The sequence below is a fragment of the Sorex fumeus genome, unplaced genomic scaffold (genome assembly GCF_029834395.1).
Source record: "Sorex fumeus unplaced genomic scaffold, SorFum_2.1 ptg000050l, whole genome shotgun sequence".
NCBI lineage: Eukaryota > Metazoa > Chordata > Mammalia > Eulipotyphla > Soricidae > Sorex > Sorex fumeus.
This window is the reverse complement of record NW_026606107.1, coordinates 225,346-245,411: the sequence shown is the minus strand read 5'-3', so window position 1 is coordinate 245,411 and position 20,066 is coordinate 225,346. Positions and strand designations below refer to the sequence as shown.

The following is a 20,066-nucleotide window of genomic DNA, read 5'->3' as shown; positions in this document are numbered from 1 at the left end:
CTGTGGGCGTGACTTCCGGAATCAGAGGTTACCTGGGAGCTGTAGTCCAGCAGATTTGAGAAAAAGTCCTAGTTCCCGCATACTCGAGCTGTGTTTGTAGAGGCTTCTGGTCACCAGGGTTCCATCTGGGGGAGGCGGGATGCGGCACCTACCCCATCTGGAACTTGCTGGTGATCTCGGCTCTTTTTGGAACCTGTTTTTTTTTCCCTCCAGGATCTGTGGTTCCCGCACCCTCCATGTGGTCCTTCTCTTAGGCTGAATGCTTCAAAGATGGCGCTGGGGGGCGGGCTGTGGGCGTGACTTCCGGAATCAGAGGTTACCTGGGAGCTGTAGTCCGGCAGATTTGAGAAAAAGTCCTAGTTCCCGCATACTCGAGCTGTGTTTGTAGAGGCTACTGGTCACCGGGGTTCCATCTGGGGGAGGTGGGATGCGGCACCTACCCCATCTGGAACTTGCCGGTGATCTCGGCTCTTTCTGGAACCTGTTTTTTTTTTTCCCCCTCCGGGATCTGTGGTTCCCGCACCCTCCATGTGGTCCTTCTCTTAGGCTGAATGCTTCAAAGATGGCGCTAGGGGCGGGCTCCAAACTTGCTATTTAAAGCAGATTTGTTAATGTCACAAAATATGATCACAGATATATAGAAAAATATATTCAATAGAAAATTACAATTGATAAATAATAAAAGAAAAGTATCATACAATACTATTTTAAGTGCCAGAGGAATAGCTGAATGGACTGATTGCCTGTTTTGCATGATGGAAGCCCTGGTTCAGTCCCTGATACTGTTCAGTCACATGAACGTCACCAGTAGTGATCCTGCATATAGAAACAGGAGTATACCCTGGGCACCATCGCTGTATCCCCCAAGTAAAAAAGGTTATTATGGAAAATTGTATTAATTGCTAACATCTTGAAAATCTAGAAGAAATAACTGCAGTTCTAGAAATATATAACTCACCAATACTAAATCAGGAAGAAATGGAAAATCTTAGCAAACAAATACTTGTTAGGGTATTGAAAAAGTAATCAAAAGCTCTTCAGGAAACAAAGTCTAGAATTAGATATCTACCTTGGTATATCATATGAAACATGCAAATTTAAATGAAAATCAGTACTTCTCAAATTATTCAAAAAGAAAACAGAAGAGAATGCTTCTGTCTGTACTCATTTACAAGGCCAGCATTTCCTGATATAAAAATCAAAGAAATTAAAAAGAAAATATGTTACAAACCATTAACCCTCATAGACTAATTTTTTAAAATTTTATTGAATCACCGTGAGATAGTTACAAGCTTTCATGTTTGGGTTACAATCACACAATGATCAAACACGGTCCCTCCACCAGTGCACATTACCCACCACCAATATCCCCGGTATACCCCCCTTTCCCACCCTCCTCCTGCCTCCACAGGACTAATTAACTTTTAATAAATATTAGCAAACTGAATTCAACAATTATTGAATTACTTAATCACTTAATCACTTAACTTCCCATTAGTCATCGATTTGCTTGAGCGGGCGCCAGTAACGTCTCCATTTGTCCCTGTCGAGGGCTAGTGTAGCCCAATGGCATCTGTTCACTCTGGGAATATGAAGAGCCTCAAACCGATCGTTCATGAACTTGATGAAGAAGTCTGACCATCTGGTAGGTGGGGGGCCACGAGGTCTTTTGACATCCCGTGGAATCCAGTCGGTAAAAGCTCTAGTCCAGCAGTCGTCTTTAAATCTCATTACGTGACCAGCCCATCTGATTTTTGACACCTTGGCAAATGAGACAGCATCCCTGAATCTTGATTGTCGACGGAGGTCGGAACTCCGGATTCTTTCTTTCATTTGAGTGAAACGTGATATTCCAAGCATAGGTCTTTCAATTCCTCTTTGGGAGACCTGAATAGCATTCTCATCCTGTCTACGTAGGACCCAGGTCTCTGAGGTATATGTTAATGCAGGAAGAACAGTGGAATCAAAGAGATGTGCCCGGAGCCGGAGGTTCTTCGTCCTCTTAGTTATTTCTTCCGCTTTCTTGAAGGCGTTCCAAGCCGCTCTCTTCCTCCTGCGCAGCTCGGGTGCCAGGTCATTTGTCATGTTGACTTCTCGACCTAGGTACACATAGCTGTTGCATTCGGAGATGGTCGTTCCGTTGAGAGCGAATGGGGCATCAGGAACGAGGCTGTTTCTCATAAACATTGTCATCGTAAGATTCAGCTGTAGATCTACCTTTCCACACTCATGGTCAAAGTCAGCCAGCATTTGTGCCGCTTGGCTGATGTTTGGTGTTATTAAAACAATTTCATCAGCAAAGCGGAGGTGGTGTATTTGCCGACCATCTATCTTCACTCCCATTCCTTCCCATTCCAGTTATTGCATGATGTTCTCGAGGGTGGCACTGAAGAGTTTTGGTGAAATGGTATCACCCTGCCGAACCCCTCTCTTGACATCAATGATTACTTCTTTGTAAAATGGTGAGATCCTGGTAGTGAATCCACAATACAGCTCACGGAGGATCTTGATGTATTGGGCTTGAATGCCCTGATTGGCTAGGGCTTCCATGACCGCTTCTGTCTCAACAGAATCAAAGGCCTTCTTTAAATCAATGAACATTAAACAGAGCAGCATCTTAAACTCCTGAGAAACCTCAATGAGCTTGGTTATCGTGTGGATATGGTCGATGGTGCTGAATCCTTTGCAGAACCCGGCTTGCTCGCATGGTTGTCCTTCATCTAGTGTTCTGCCAATCCTATTTAGGATGACTCGAGTGAATAACGTGTAGATGACAGACAATAGGCAGATCGGGCGATAGTTGCCAATGTCATGGATGTCTCCCTTCTTGAACAGTAGTACGGTCCTGCTGGTTTTCCACTGGGACGGAACCTTGCATTCAGACAGGTAGCGTGTGAAGAGCCGAGCCAGTGTATTGATGAGTACTGACGGCAGGTTCTTCAGCTGTTCAGGTCTGACCTTGTCTGGGCTGGGTGCTGTTCATTTCTTTACCGACGAAATGGTGTGTCGGATTTCAGAAGGGAGAACGTTGGGAACGACATATCCATCCTGTGGAATTTGGTATGTCGGCAAGTGGACATGGCTATCGAAGAGATTTGAGTAGAAGTCATGGATAATCTTCTCCGTTGCCATTCTGGAGGATGTGATGGATCCATCAGGATGTCGGAGGGCAGTCATCTTGGTCTTGTAGTTGGCGAAGGACAGACGGACGTTAGGAATACTTTTCCTGGCTTCTACCGCATCTACCAGCTCTTCTGCCCTTCTCTCTTTGAGGTCTTCCTTGATTGCATCTCTGCACTGCTTTGCGAGCTAGGAAGTTAGCTTGCTCTTGCCTGAGGCATGCGCCAAACCACGCTGGCGAATAAGCTCAAGAGTTTTCGAAGACAGGCGTTTTTTTTGTGGCTATCTCTCTCTTGGCGTTCCTCGCACATTCATGGAGGTGCTGTACCAGTCGGTCATATTCCTCAGCAATGTTGTAAACAATGGCATCTTCCCATGTTGCCGCAATAGTGCCAAAGAGCTCCCAGTTGGTGGTTGTTCTGGGAGTTCTCTTTTTAAACTTTGCAGCCCTTTCTCCCCGCTGTGTGAAGTAGAATTTTGCACGAAGGAGACGGTGGTCCGATCCCATTCGGAATTTTGGGACAACGGCGACATCGGTCAGGCAAAACCGTCGATTGAATATGATGTGGTCTATTTCATTGTGGAATCGTCCACCGGGAGACTCCCATGTCCAACGTTTAGATTCTGCCTTCTGGAACTGTGAGTTACTATGGATGGTCTTGGTCGACATGATGAACTCAGACAGTCTCTCATCCTGTTAGTTCCATTCTAGGCCATGGGTCCCGATGTGAAGTTCTTCAGCTGATCTTCTCGGTCCTATCTTCGCATTAAAATCACCCACAATGATCTTGTAGAAGGTGTGGTCTTCTTTATAGAACTTCTCCAGCTCCATGTAGAACTTCTCGATTTCTCTTTCATCATAATGAGATGTTGGTTCGTAGACAACGAAGATAGAAACTGCCGGCAGTGAGCCACATCTATTCAAATGTAAACGTCCGATTCGGGTTGTTAGGCATTCAAATGAATCAATGCTCATGGCTAAGTTTGTGTTGACAAGGACACCAACGCCTCTGACACCTTTTTTATCGCATGTTACGAAGAACAATTCTTCTCCAGTGTCGAAAACGGCATGGTGAGATTCGTGCCTTCTTGTCTTGGTCAGACCAATGATGTCATACCTGATCATTCGCGCTTGTACCATCAGGTCCTCGATGGATGCATCTGATGATAGCGTATGTGCATTGAAAGTACAAACGATCATTTTTGTCTTCCTTCGTTGTGGCAGCCTAGTTTGGCCTTGAGATTTTATCGGCCTCTCCTTTCTCATCCTTCTCAGTGCTGCCATGTCGGTGAAGCCTTCAGGGTCAGGTGAATGAGACCAGTTGTAGTTACTGGTTTTGGCATATCTAATACACAACGGATAGCTTGCCCAGGTTCTTCCGTGCGGGCGGAATACTCTCGGTAGCTTGCCAGTCTTTCGAGAGGGATAGAGGATTTTGGGGCGACCTCTAATCGCCCTCATAGGTGTTACCATATTTGAACCCTATCTACTATGGTACGACAATTCCAAAAAATGGGTATTTAGTGTTTTATGATGTGTCATGCAGCCGCAAAGTGGCCGCGCGGGTCCGGAAAGCGTCCTGGAATGTGGTGGTGGCTGGGTAGTGGAGGTGGTGTCCCCAAACACTCCCAGCTGTAGCCCCAAGACCTGAATTAACTAAACATATAGGTCCAGGTGGATACTTTTAAACTGACAATTAAACGAGTACTCAGGTCATGTTTAATTACAAAGAGCTTAGTTTTGTTTGTTTGTGCTGGGGGCGACACCAGTGATGCTCAGAAGTTACTCCTGGCTCGCACTCCTGGCAGTGCTTGAGGGACTGTATGGGATAACAGGGACTGAATCCAGGTCAGCAGCACACAAGGCAAATGTCCTCCCTGCTGTACTCTCACTCTGGCTCTCATGTAAGATTTTTTTGTCTAACAACTGAGCAAGACTGCGGTGGTAGTGCTGCCCTCCAAGCTTCATGATGCCTCCCAAGGATGACAAGAAAAAGAAAAATGATGGAAAGTCGACCAAAAAGACAAAGACACGACGATCAATGAAGAAAAGGAAGAAGTGGTCCAGAGGCAAAGTTCGGGATAAGCACAATAACTTAGTCTTGTTTGAAAAAGCCACCCACAACAAGCTCTGCAAGGAAGCCCAAACAGTAAGATTATAAATGTTATGTCAGGGGCTCGAGTGATAGCACAGTGTTAGGGCATTTGCCTTGCATGCGGCCAACCCGGGTTCGATTCCCAGCACCCCATTTGGTCCCTGAAGCACTTCCAGGAGTGATTCCTGAGTGCAGAGCCAGGAGTAACCCTTGAGCATCGCTGGGTGTGACCCAACAAGGGAAAAAATGTTCTTTCAAAGAGTCTGAGGATTTGGGGGTCCCAGGCCAGGGTGGCCCTTCAGGAATAATAAGGACTTATTAAACTAGTTTCAAAGCACAGAGCTCAAGCTGTTACACCAGAACCACCATGGGTGGGGATCCCCAGCTGCAGGGAAAGATGTATGAGCAGGTTCCAACTGTACATTTTGAAAAAGAAAACTTCATTAAGTCAGAACAATTTTCAGATAAAGTAAAGCCAAAATACTTCAATAATCCTTCTTGCTAGGTTTCGGATCTGGATTTTCACAACTGGGTAGCACTTGAAAACACACAGAAGGGAGAAGAACAAAACATTCCAGCTAAGGCTTGACAGATTGCCAGATCGCCAGTACAATCTCTGGCAACACCTGTTACTCTGGTGTAGGGATTATTAGTGCCCTTTTCACATCTAAAATGTGTTGATTTGAACACCTTCAATCCTGATTTGAACATCCTGACATGAACACCCTAAGTAAAAATTCCCTAAACGTTCCTGTTGACTGACTCTTGATAATTATTGGTACCAGCAGCAAGAACACTTTTGCTTGCTCCAAATGTTCATTTATTCGATGTTAATTTCACTTACAAGAATTATTTGCATTTATTATAGTCAGAGGAAATAGTAAAAGCAATTACAGAAAAATTTAATTAGATTTGAGCAAAACTTGGAAAAAATTATTTGAAGTCAACAAGCTGATTTTTTAAGCATTTTATACAGAATCACTTGCACTAAAATACTACTCATTATTAAAAGTTAATTTTTGTCTTTGATTTTTTTCATTGGTACAATAGGCCTTCTCTGGAACTGGAGTTCAAAACATTAGGCTAATGATTTTTGCTTACATATATGAGAGAAATAATTTATATGGAATAGACACAAAACCAAAGGTGAGATTAATTTTTTTAAAGTGGAGCAATCGTTAATGGAGGTTGTCCTGGTAGAGTCTTGGAGAATGGAAAGATTTTGTGTCAAAAATTACTGTTGTTTCTTGCCAGCATTGAGTGGAATTGCCCAAACTCTGCTGCTAGCACAGTAAGATCATGAGAAAATCCATGGCACGCTTAGTAATGAAAGCTGAACTAGCAGGACTTTCTTTTCTTAGTGGTTCATCTTTTAAGAAAAAAAACATTAGCTCTAATTACCTATTTATTATTTGATTAGTTTTCACCTTTGGATTAAGTTTTCAGTTTAAGTTGCCATTTAAAGTTTATAAATATTTTTAGAAGGTAGTCCAGCTTTGATATTAAAGAGACAGTCTTACTGACTGTTCAGATCTTTATTACTTTGCATTGAAATTTTAAAAAAGCAAATAACTCAAGTGAAATTAACATTAAATAAATGAATAATTGGAGCAAACAAAAGTGTTCTTGCTGCTGGTACCTCTATTACTGTATCTCTACAAATAAAGGCAATATGCCATAAGTTACAACTAAGATCATAACTACTCCACTCAAAAATTATTAGGGGAATGTGTAAAATATAGATAAGAAGCAATGGGGACAGGGTTGAGGAGATTCAGGTATATTGGTGGTGTTAAGGAATGATAGAGCTAAATATCCAATCCACCACAGAGTAAACAATACTGAAATCACGAGACCCAGCCTTTAATAACCAAACTTAAAATGTTCCTGTAAAGATGGCAGGTTAAGGCTGGGTGTGGGAGGCATAGGAGAGAGCATCTGGGAACACTAGTAGAGGGAAGTTGACACTGGTGGTGGGATCAGTGTTGTAGTATTGTTTGTCAAAAAACCCAAGAATGAACAACTTTGTAAATCACAGTGTATTAATAAAATAAACTTTGGAAAATGTTGTTTAGAACTTAAATGAATTCTAGAGATTTGCAGGATACGAAAATTTGGTTTTCTCAATGCTCTAATAAAACATATCACAGAAAAATTGAGAAAATAATAAGACTTTTATAATTCATCAAAATGAATAAAATACCTGGAAAGAATTTAACCACGGAGGTTAAAACGCTGTACACAGAAAACTACCCCATGATGAGAGATACTGAAGACAAATAAATGGAAAGTCATTCCATACTTATGTATTCTAAAAATGAATATTGTAAAATGTTCAAACTCCCAAATATCTTTTATGAAGAAGTAGTGACTTGAAGTAATCACTTTCACTGTTTTATTTCTTATTAACTTCTCGATTGACTATGCCAAAGGAGCAATCTGGCAAACAAGTCATTTTGCGATAGTCAATTAGCTATACTTTCTGATGTTTCAACAAAAAAACCCCTTGTTTTACAAATATTGGTTATCCTGATTTGTATCAGATATATAAGCCACTAAAATAAAGTTTCCTCATATTAATAAATAGTTTTCTTATGTTACCATAAATATTGACAGTCCAAGTGCTTTTTTCTATGCTAATATCAAAGTTTGGTAAAAACCAAAGGCCTTTTTCTGTGTCCGAAAATATGTTTGTATTTTCGTGGAATTGTTAAAAGTATCTAGTGTAGAAAGCTTATGATTTAAATAACTAAGGTACAAGAACTATTGAAATTAAGCCAAAGAATGTTTTATCATGTTTAATAAGAATTGGTGGTTCAAAGGTTTTATGCTGTTATATCAATGTACATATTTGTATCTGCATTGGATTATTAGAATATTTGACCTAGAAAATCTTGTGAGTTGAAATGATGTGGTACATAAAAACAGGTTCATGTTTATTTTAAAATGAGTTTCTAGAGTTATCAAGTTGGTTGCAAAACCTATCCTACCAGTGTTTTATTTGATCTCTGAGACTTTTGGTAACTAAAATTTCTAGAGGTACTTAGCAAAGAATTATAAGTGATCTCAGATGTCACCTTGATAGAGTTAAGCCATAGCACTGTGCCTTGGAAAAATTTGAGAAAAGAATGGAGAATGGCATGGGAATGTGGGAACTTTTACTGACTATTAATCAGCCAGTCCAGTATGTGAAAATGCACGCTAGTATTATGAAAACTTTATTTCATGCCAAACCTTGTCACTAGGTATTAACCTAGTCCTGACCTTCAAAGAAATGTGTGAAATCCTGTTTCATGGCAATCTGAGTGCTTTAATCTTTTTGTATTTGTGTTTTCCTAGAAATCAGAATTCTAAGATGTCTCTTGGTTAATTTCTAATGTAAAGTAAACTTTTGCCCATTAAATATATGTCGTAAGAACTTTAGTTGTGAGCATCTCTAAAGCCTTTTAAATACCTATAGAAACTGATGTAATGCTTTTGAAATGGTACTGCAGAGTAATTTTGTCATGTTAAATGAGATGATTGGTAACTAGTGTCTAAACTTGGGAGATCATGTTGTGCTAAGTTCAGTAAAATAAGAGTTTAAACTTGTGGGATTACTATTGGGAATATAGATGTGTGTCTTAAGTCAGAAAGTAATAGATGGAGATATCAGAGGGAAAAAGGAAAGGGATCCTGTTAAAGTGAAGATGGTTTTGAAACGAGATGAAGGAAAGTTACAGGACAGAATGTATGTAAAAGGAATGTGTAGAAGGTTTGAGGTTGTTTTAAGAAAAGGAACTGATCAAATTATTTTGTTGTAAGAAACTCTTTAAATCACATGCAGAATTGTTCTAGTACCTTTTTGGTAAGATCTATGGAAAAGATGATAGGTGGATTGTCCGGACTCCTGTTACAGTGCTCTTAGATAATTGAATTTTTCAAAAGTTGCAGGGAATCAAGGTTTTTTTGACATGGGGCTAAATGAATTAGACATGTTAAACTGTACTCTGAACTCCTGGTACAGTGCTCTTATTAATGGGAAATTAACGTTTTCAACATGGGAATGAAAACATGATGTTAAACTGTATGCTTTATCCCTACAGATTTTAGCTTCTTTTGACTAGGTCCCACAGAAAACAGGTGTATTACATCTCTGTGAGTAAAGTAAAATGCTTGCTTTTCTCTTCTTTTGTACCTTCAGTATGTTTTTGATGTTTCATGGCACTATGTTGGTTTGCATAAATCCAGATAAATCTTTACTCTCTGTAATAGAGTCTACACTTCATGCAGACAGGAAAAACCAACTATGGGACCCCAAAGTCCTCTTCCAGGGAACAGTCAGGGGATCTGTCTAAATGACAGGAGCAGGGATTTAACAGGTACTGTTTCATGTACCCTACAAACCTCAGGGCGACCCTACAGGCAGGCCAGCTCAAGGAAAGACTGGAAATCATCACTGCTACAGAGAATGAGGAATCTAGGACTCTGCAATGACTAACTCAGCCTGGGCCTACTCTCAGTGTCAAGAAAAAAACTTGGAAACCAGGATTTCTCCTAGCCCTGAAGAAGGGATGGGATAGACTCCTTTCTGCCAGGACATCTCTGTGGAAAATGAGGCCCAAAGCTACATCCAGTTCATTGCGGGACATCTTCTGGCCAGGCCTGGGTAGCTCTGACGTGCCAGACAAGATTAATGCCACTATTGGCATGTCTCCTGTCTTTAGCCAATACCCAGGACTTCTCAGTAAATAATGGGGTATCCCAAATGGAGAGCTCTCTAATCTTACTGTGTTTATGCAAAAGAACATGCCAGGTTTGTTAAGCTATCTTGCAAAGTTTTAAAATGAAGGTGGAGAGAAAACCATGTTTCTGTAACTTGCTTTTTGTAAGAATCAGATTCTAATTCTACAGAGGTGATTGAGTAAATGTATCCTAATCTTGATCTAAAAGGTACCCCCTCTTTTGGGAAATTTAGATAAAACTTGGTTTACTGACTGTAGGTAAACAGCCTAAATCTATAAAGGAACACAATGTTATACATGCTGTCACTAGTCTGATCAGAGCATTGGAAGCAGAGATTTACTAGGGTGAAGCTCATCTCAAAGTGCAGAATTGCTTTCCCCTAGTCTGTGAATTGGCCAAAGTGTCAAGAAAGGGAATCTAATTTGGTTAAATTAGAATGGATTAATATCTAGTTCTAAAATACTGTGAATTTTCTTCCTATACTCTATTGCATCTCATTTTCTGTGAACAGTCATTTGGAGAGAACAAGGATATTAACAGCTCTTAATTTTTGTTGCATCATGGTATAAACACCAGTGAATATTTCCTCTAAGCCAGAATGCGCTGCAGAAGAGGAACAATGGACATTGGAGTTTTCCAAAAGGAAGTTGATGGATTTACCCAACAAGGAAAGTTGCTGGCTCCTGGAATGGAATATTATTAAAGGATTATGTTTTAACGCTAGTGAGAACCATCTTCCATGGGAAGGAACTGAACAGGAAGTAAGGCAGATGTAACTCAGAACTGTGCTTTCTGTGCCATTAATGAACCTAGTAGAAATCTTGAGCCTCCTCTCCTGACACCTGTTCAGCATCAAGGAACTTAGAGGAGGATCAGCAGCTTGACCTTATGCAAATAATCAAACGCTCATATGTTCAAGGTATGAATCTGTTGGTTCTTATTGATAGCTTCAGTGTATGGGCAGAAGCTTTTCCTATCTGTACTGAGAAAGCCAGAGAATGGCTTGGTGTTTCTGTGTCCAGTAGAAAAATCTGGACACAGGAAGTCATTTTTCTATCAACCAAACCTGTGGGTAGTTATTCCTTTCCATTATTTTGGTGATAGATATGGGTATGGCATTATGATGCTTTGGTTTCTGTTGCTTTAACTCTTGTTTTTTAAGACAGCAAACAACATTGTCCTTACTGGGTCAGAAAGGACCTTCTACTCCTCCAAGGGTCTAACCATTTCAAACTGAATCCCTCAGGGCTGGGGCGATAGCACAGCGGGTAGGGCGTTTGCCTTGCACGCAGCCAACATGGCCGACCTGAGTTCGATTCCTCCGCCCCTCTCGGAGAGCCTGGCAAGCTACCCCGTGATGTATTCGATACGCCAAACACAGTAACAACAAGTCTCATGATGGAGACGTTACTGGGCCCGCTCGAGCAAATCGATGAACAACGGGAGGACAGTGACATATAGTTAATCATTGTAATTTATCAGTCTTGGCCACAGTCCTCCCATTGTTCATCGATTTGCTCGAGCGGGCCCAGTAACGTCTCCATCATGGGACTTGTTATTGTGTTTGGCACATCGAATACGTCTCGGGTAGCTTGCCAGGCTCTGCCGTGCGGGCGAGATACTCTCAGTAGCTTGCCAGGCTCTCCGAGAGGGGCGGAGGAATCGAACTCGGGTCGGCCATGTTGGTCGCTTGTAAGGCAAACGCCCTACCACTGTGCTATTGCTCCAGCCCCAATTTATCAGTATTAGTTGAAAATGATAAGTGAATGATAAGCTGCGTTCTGCCATCCTTTTTTCACTACTTGGTACACCACACTCTGCTTCAAGTGATTCCTAGTATTGCTTACTTTACCTCTGGCCACATGAATTTCTTTTAGTTATTTGGTTTTGGGGCCACATCCAGAACATTCTGAGGTACTCCTGGCTGCAGTCAGAGGTAACTCATGGCAGTGCTTGGAGTACTAAATGAGGTACAGAGGATTTGACCCCATGCAAGACAAACACCATGCCCACTGTAGTCACATAAATTCCTGGTATTTCTTATCATATTTTCCTGAACTGTTTGTGTTGTTGGAGAGCTGAGATGCTGTGACAGCTTTTTGGAGCCCCTGCTCTATTCTCTATCTCTCTGCTAGACTGACTCCCTGTCAGAGTCTCAGCACCTCTTTGGTACCTCCCCCAGCACAGCAACTCACTCAATCTTAGTATTCATGTGTAGGAGCTCTTTTTCTTAAACATTGATACTATATTTTAATTTTGATTAATATTCTATGGTTGACAATACTATTAATAATGATTTCTCATATGTGCAGGTGTTCTTTAAGAGATAGGCTGAACATTGTGCTTTTCCTTCAAAGCTGGCCTTCTCTAGACATTTATTTCTCTTAACATGATGCCCTCTGTTTATATCCAAGTTGGAGCAAACTGCACGATTTACCCTTACAGTTGTATAGTATTCCGCTGTGTTTATATACCACAAATCTTATCTAATTATCTGTCACTGGACATTTGGGTTGTTTTCACATATTATTTAACTAAATGCTGCAGTGAAGGGGTGTGCTTATATCTCTTCAAATTACTGCTCTGTATTTGTAGGAGAGACTCATATGGAAACTCTAAGTTTTTAAAAGACAGTGTATTTATTTCCATAGAGGCTGAACCAGATAACATTACCACTTACTAATAGTGAACGAAGGTTCCTTATTCACCATCTTCTCACCACACTATTTTCAGTCTTTCTGGTATACACCTTTTCACTGGTTTTACTGTTTTGTTGTTTTTGAAGCCCACTGTGGGTCATAGGAATTTTGTCTCCATCATCTTGTTCCTGCCTCCTCACAATCAACCTTTTAAGCCTGATCTGTTTTATAATATTATTACTATATATGATCTTAAAGAACACTAACTATAACTTTTGGGAACTTAAATGCTATTGAGAATGGCATTACAATAAATATATTATTTTGAAATATATTACTCTTATACAGAGTTATGCTTTGCCATTTATACTGATATATGAAGTCATGAGCAATTTACTTTAAATTATAATTTCTGTGTAATATTTTACTGTGTTGTGTTGATATATCAAGCTACTCTTATTTATTTATTTATTTATTTTTGCTTTTTGGGTCACACCTGGCGATACACAGGGGTTAATCCTGGCTCTGCATTCAGGAGTTACTCCTGACGGTGCTCAGGGGACCATATGGGATGCTGGGAATCGAGCCCGGGTCAGCCGTGTGCAAGGCAAACACCCTACCCACTGTGCTATCTCTCCAGCCCCAACTATTATTTATTTTTAATCAACTGGTATACACATTTGATTATATTTGTGTGTCTTAAAATATTATTTTGCCTTTAATTTTAATGAGCATGTTTGCTCTTTATAGCTGGGGTAAATGAATCTCCTTGTTTCTTGCTTTATCATTTTTGTGCCAACAAATGTATTGATATTTTATCAATACTCTCTGTTCAGCAGGTTATCAAATATTTCCTTATCTAACATTCAAAATATATGCTAAACAGACATAATCCCAGACTTAAGAGGTTCCTGTTCATTGGGTCAGTTAAGAGGTTCAGAAACACCAGTTCAGAGTCTTTTGTAATTCTGAAGACTAGGAGCAGTCTGGGAAGCCTTTTGATAATGTAGATATATTTGATAAGAGAAATCTTTGTGCATCTTTAATTTACATATTTTTAATGTTAGTGCAATTTCATTTCTGCTCTTCTGTAACCTCATTGTCCTTAATGATTGAGCAAAAATTTTAAAAAAATATCTGAGACATTGCGATTTATAATACCTAAATGGCAGGTTTTTTTCAAGACAACATTCCAATACCACAACCTTTACCAGAGTATTCTCCTCATCTGCTCAAACCATCCCCACTCCTATACGAGACGAAAGTAAGTTCAGCTCTACAGACCTATTCTCAGATTCATTTGCCTTTGGCCCTTTGTTGATCCCTTACTCTATTTCTATATATCTCAAATATAAAATCACCGTGTATCCAAGTTTCAGATATTTGTTAGCTTTTGAGACACACCAGGGTATGCTCAAGACCCCTACCTGCTATACTAATATCCAGCCAATATCAATCCAGTCTATTTATTTTGTCCTCCTTACTCTGTACCATTACCACCTATCTGTTTTTTGTGATCTTCATGAGAATGAAAATCATGAAATTGTATGATTCTCTTTTGCTCTTGCTGCCATTTCAAAACTGGATTGTTCTCAGAAATGGCTGAAAAGAGAATAATAATGGGTTTAATTTTTTTAAAAAAATCTTCATATCATAAAGTCCACAACCCAAGTTTGAAAAATTAGGTTGTCTGTCTTATAGATGAAGATGTGGCTTCAGAAACAACTTATGAAAGTAATGAAAATTTCTTCCCAACAATTTTGACTAAAGTTTTGTTGGTATCAGTAATGAAAAACTTCTTCCCAACATTTTTCAATAAAGCTTCAGTTTTTGAAATGTAAACTTTACCAGGAGAGATCTATTGAGGTCACACCCTGCAGTACTCAGGGGCGACTCCTAACTTTGTGCTTGTTGGTGATTCCCAGAGATACTCTCACAACCATGTGGAGTCAGGGATTGAAAGTATGGTTCCAAGACACAAAACATGCTACCCAACACATCAGGCCACCTACTTATACCTGAAATGCAAATTGAAATAGAAACTTTCTTTAAAAAGCTGTAATGACTGAAACTTTGTAATGTGCCTATCAAGTCGACAGATGGGGATGGGGTGGGGGTTTGGGTGAGGAGAGAATATGGGAACACTGATGGAGGGAATTTGACACTGATGGTGGAATTGGTGTTGAAATATATGCCTAAAATACAACTAAAGTATGCCTAAAATACAAAGTTATTTGTAAATAACTTTGTAAATCATAGTTCTTTAATAAAAATTTAAAAGAAAGGTAAGGAAATTAAACCAATTTGTAGCTACAATTAATATCTTAGATTTTTGTAATTAAACTAGTTTTTGAATTATTGGGGATGGATGTTGGACTGCTAAGACTTATCTTTGGGGAATGTGAAGGCAATATCTAAGGATTACGGGTTCTTGCATAATAGGTAGGATAAAAGTTAAACTAGGTAGGCCCAACATATAATCAAGTTTCACAGTCATGTAAAACAAATGTAGCCCCAGTTTAAAAGTAATTCCTGGGTTTACTTATCTTGCTAAAATATCTGAATTTCATGACTAAGTATTTATTAAGCAATACACTTATGTGACTGGAATGGTTTCAATTTCTTCTCAAACCACATAAAGTATAAAAGAATATAAATTCTCCCACCCATCTCAGAGAAATGAGTCCCTATATTATTATTTTATTTTTATTTTTTAATTAAATCACAGTGAGATAGAGCATTATAAAGCTGTTCATTATTGGATTTCAGTCATATAATGTTCTAATACCCATACATCCACCAGTGTATTTTACCAGCAAAAGTGTCCCCAGTTTCCCTCTCATCCTTCCAAACCCCCTATCCTTGCTTGAAGTATATTTAAAGCATTTATTTGGGTATCAGACACATAAGTTTTGAATTAAATGAATACAGATTGCTTTCTTAAACTGCTTTATTAATTTCACAATATATAGTGAGGGTTTCCCCATGCAATAGGTAAAATTTCCCTGCTAGTAAAATCTTACAGATGGGGGTCAAAAACAGCATTCAACTAGAAACTGGCAATAAAGGACCCACCAGAAATGAGTGACATCAAAAGGTTTACAATAAAACTGCATCACAAACATGTAAGTTTATAAATCAGATATATCCCTATCAATTTCAGAGAAAACATCAGGATTCAAGGCATAAGGCAAAATTCATCGTGATGGTCAAGGTGAGGAGGGTCAGTGCTAACTGCCCGCAAACTATGAGTCAATTGCCTTTCCCTCAGTTTTTGCATGATCTCTCTCATTTCATTTCCAATCCTTTCCATATTGTCTTCTCTCATCCTTCCCTGTGGCCCTCCAAGCCTCATAATCATGTCCCTTCTATCCTGCAAGAGGGGCTGCCTAACAAGTAGCTGCCTAGGAATTCCTCTGGGCACATGATATTCACCAACTTCCAAATGTTCTCCTTTATTAGCATCCCGCTCCTTTGGATCCTTCTTTTTATTTTCCTGGTTGCTATTTTCCATGTTGACATTTTTTGCCACTTGTTCATTTTTGGACTCCATTATTCCTTGGAGACAAAAGGTGAGCGGGAATTGAATTTCTGCTGGACAGATCAGCACCCAGCACCGAGGACAGAAGCCCAACTATTGGTCTTTTAAGACCCTTTAAAAAAATTTAATTTCCCCCCCACCTTAAGATCCTTCCCCACTCCCTCTTGCTGCCCCTCCCTCCATCACCCCAACCCAGAATTTCCCCTACAGATATATCTCAGATTCTTGCAGGCACCAAAATAGAGGACTGTGAATGGGAAACTGGGAGGGGAATACAGATTGGGCTCTCTACCCACCCCCCATCACGTTTCCCAGAACCTGCCTGGGCCTATTCTTGCTGTCTCTTCTTCCCCTTGATTGTCACTGTCAGGTACTCAGCAGCAACACTCGGAAAGGAAGATCTGCAAAGAACTGGAGTTGAGCAGGAGAGAGATTGCAACAGTCAAGCACAAGGCACCAGACTCAGGGATGCCAAAACTCTTCTGGGGCTTTTACTGTCCCAGACCCTCCTCCCCACCAAAGCCCAGAATCTTCTGCCCCTCCCCTTCACTTTAAGCTACCCTAGAACTACCCACACCTAGGTACTACTTTTCTGTAGGAATGGGGCAGGGGGAAGGCTGATTTTTCATCACACTAAATTGCTCTGCTGCTGTCTCTGGAACCCTGACACCCTGGCACTCCCAACATAGGGATCTACAATTTGTTCCCAGGTGGAGAAAGCTGGTCGTGAGGACTGCACTGAAGTCAGGAGGCCTTGGACTCATGTCAGCAGGCCACTGCTTGCCGCCCATGCGTTGGCGCTTAGGCACCAGAAACCTTACCTTCTCCGCTTTCCCAGGGGCCGGAGCCAGCTCGCCGAGCTGAGGAGCGGGGAGTGAGGAGCACCCAGAAGGCAGTGAGTGCTGAAACGAAGGCTGCGTCAGCTCTGCAGCACGCGGTCACGTGAAGGCCTGGCGTCACCGTTTTGCTACCCCTCCTCCTCATCCCACACCCACAGGCCAGTAAGGCAGAATCCCCCTCCCCCGACCTCTCAGGCAAGAACTCCCTTCCCCTGGTCTGGGCGCGGGGTGCCCGGGAGCCGAACCTTGTCACAAATCCAGGTTCTCTCCACACTGCCAACCCACAGCCATTACCACCCTGAGACTGGGGGGTGGGTTGTTCTTCTCTAGTCACGGGGGTGGGTCAGCGTTAGCCTCTCTCCATTTTCTCTCCCTCCTCTAAGACCTGTGCTTTGATTCTCGCCTTTTTTGCTTTTTCTGCTCTTGGATGAGCATCTGCTTGCTAATAAAGTCTTTTTGTTTCCTTAAAATTAACCCAATCTTTTAAAGTGAAAATTAGAAAAGTGACTTTTTAAAAGACATGCTTCAAGCTAAGGAAGCAAAAATCCTCATTGACTATAATACCTTCTACCTAATAAGAAATAATTTTTCTGGGTGCCACACTGAAGAGCTTTAAAATATTCTTTCTCAACTGAGGAACGTCTGTGGAACGCCTCAAATATTAAACAAAAGTGTCTGTACTTATGAGACAGTATGTAGTCTATTTGTGTCATGAGAATGTTCGTACTTTTTAGGTAATTCTCAAAAGAAACTAATCCTCTTTCAAAAATGTTTTAAAATAAATTTTAGGAAATACGTGTGTATGCTGTCTCACTCTTACCTAGGCCTGCTTCCTTTTGGTTTTCTTTGATTCTTCATCATTCTTCATATTATTTTTATATGAGTATCTGTTTCTTTAAACAGTGTCATGAAACTACTAAATACCTAAGATTTTTCCCTTTAAAGTGGGTTTTCTATAGCCACAGATATGTGCAGCAATCACCACAGTCAATGTCATGGTATTTACCATGTCAAAAATAAAAGAGTACAATTTAACTATCACTCCACATTCCTCTCTATATAAAGGCAACCACGAATATTCTGTAGATCTGTAGATGTAAAATCTATAAATTCCATATATTTCTCTGTTATGGACGGTTAATTTGGAATATTTCCCTTTATTTTTCACAATGTTTCCAAGGTCTATAGCAACAGAATAATTAATCACCTCAAGGATTGTATGTTTTCAAAGTAATAACTTTATACTCCTACTGGCACTGTATGAAGATGAGGGGTTTAGATTTCTCCATATTTTCACCAGCATTTGTTATTATCTAAATTTTTGATACTAACCTATTTTTGACATGAAAAGGCACTTTATTACTAAAATTTAATTAAATAGAGCCTGGCAAGCTCCCCGTGATGTATTCGGTATGTCAAACACAGTAACAACAAAGTCTCCAATGGAGACGTTACTGGGCCCACTCAAGCAAATCGATGATCAACGGGAGGGCCTTTACTTTTTTTTAAAGACTTAATTACTATTTTCTCACCCCTCATGTTCAGCATGAGCATTTACAATGCATTCCTGGTTCTGCATTCAGGACCCCAGAATAGGGAACCATATGTGGTACTGGGGATTGGAACTGGAGTCAATTATATGGAAGACAAGTGCCTTACTTTTTATATTATCTATCTGCTCCCCCATTAGTTTGTCTAACTATATTAGTGTCTGTACCTTTCTGGTATAAAGTGATGCATCTTTGCGTCCAGAAATATAATGGGCAAACAAGGAATTTACTTTGCACATGGCTGACTCAGATTCAATTACTGGCACTCCATAACCTGAACTAGTTTCCAAGAAACTATCAGGAATGATCCCAGAGCACAGAACCAGAAGTAATCACTGAGCATGACGGGATGTGGTCCCCAAACAAACAAACAAACAAAAAAACAGTTATTCACCTCTGTGCCAAAAACATTCTGAAGGTCGTTTTGATTTGCATTTGTCATATAAAATTTTTCAGCATATTTAAAAAACTTTTTGCATACTGCTCGTCTTAAGTATATTTCCTCTCACAAATTTCTTATTATGAAATATTAATTTTATTATCAATGTCCTCAGATTTGCCTTTTTTTGTTTTGTCTCTTCATGAATTTTACCTCCTTATATTGCACACCAAAGTACAATGATCAAATACTTGTCTTTTACCTTCTGACTTTATTTTCCCTCCTATAATCTATAATTCCTTCAAGTTCTTTCCAGGTATTCTGCCAATTTAATAGGGTTGAACTTTTTAAAATTTTATGAGTTATTTATATAACTTAGATATTAACCTTTTATCAGAGATATGATGTTAAATATCTTTTTAGTATGCTGTTCTTTTGTTCTGTTTATATTTTTGTTGTACAAAATCATTTGAATTTGATTTACTCCCAAATGTTTAGTTTTAACTTTGCTTGCTGTTGGATATTAATTTCCTTAAATATCTCTTATCTATTGTCATGAAATGTTTCCCCTTTCTTGTCTCTTATGCACTTTACCGGGATTAATCTACACAGAGCCCACACACAGCCATCACCATCCTGAGACTGGGGGCTTAATTCTTTTTGAATTTATTTTTCATGAGGCTAGTGAGTATTTAGCTTCATTTTTTGCATTAATGGAGTTAGAGAGAATTTTAGCATTTTTTTCTTTGGATCTATAGTTTTCCCATTAACATTTGCTTTCATAATTATAAATAATATCTTAGACTATTTGCATATGGAGCGATAGCACAGGGCTGGAGCAATAGCACAGCAGTAGGGCATTTGTCTTGCATAAAGCTGGCCAAGCCAAGCCTGGGGTTCAATTCTTCTGCCCCTCTCAGAGACCCTGGCACAGCAAAGCCTGGCAAACTACCCGTGACGTATTCGATATGCCAAACACAGTAACAACAAGTCTCACGATGGAGACGTTACTGGGCCCGTTTGAGCAAATCGATGAACAACAGGAGGACCATGCTGGAGTGCCTGCCAAAGATTGATAAATGTGTAAGCTGATGGCTTGCTTGCTTGGCTTTTGTATTCATCCTTGAGTATATTTTGTTCTGATACGACAGGAATTAAATTACTATCACCTTTTAAT

At 40.0% G+C, this 20,066-nt stretch overlaps 1 protein-coding gene across 1 annotated transcript; it reads right to left on the bottom strand.

Moving 5' to 3' along the window:
• Positions 1–15,499: 15,499 nt before the first annotated feature.
• On the bottom strand, positions 15,500–16,137 carry LOC130032639 (protein BEX1-like). The gene has a single exon (XM_056124187.1). The coding sequence runs from the start codon at positions 16,131–16,133 to the stop codon at positions 15,759–15,761; it is 375 nt and encodes a 124-aa protein (XP_055980162.1). The 5' UTR covers positions 16,134–16,137; the 3' UTR covers positions 15,500–15,758.
• Between the last annotated feature and the right edge of the window lie 3,929 nt (positions 16,138–20,066).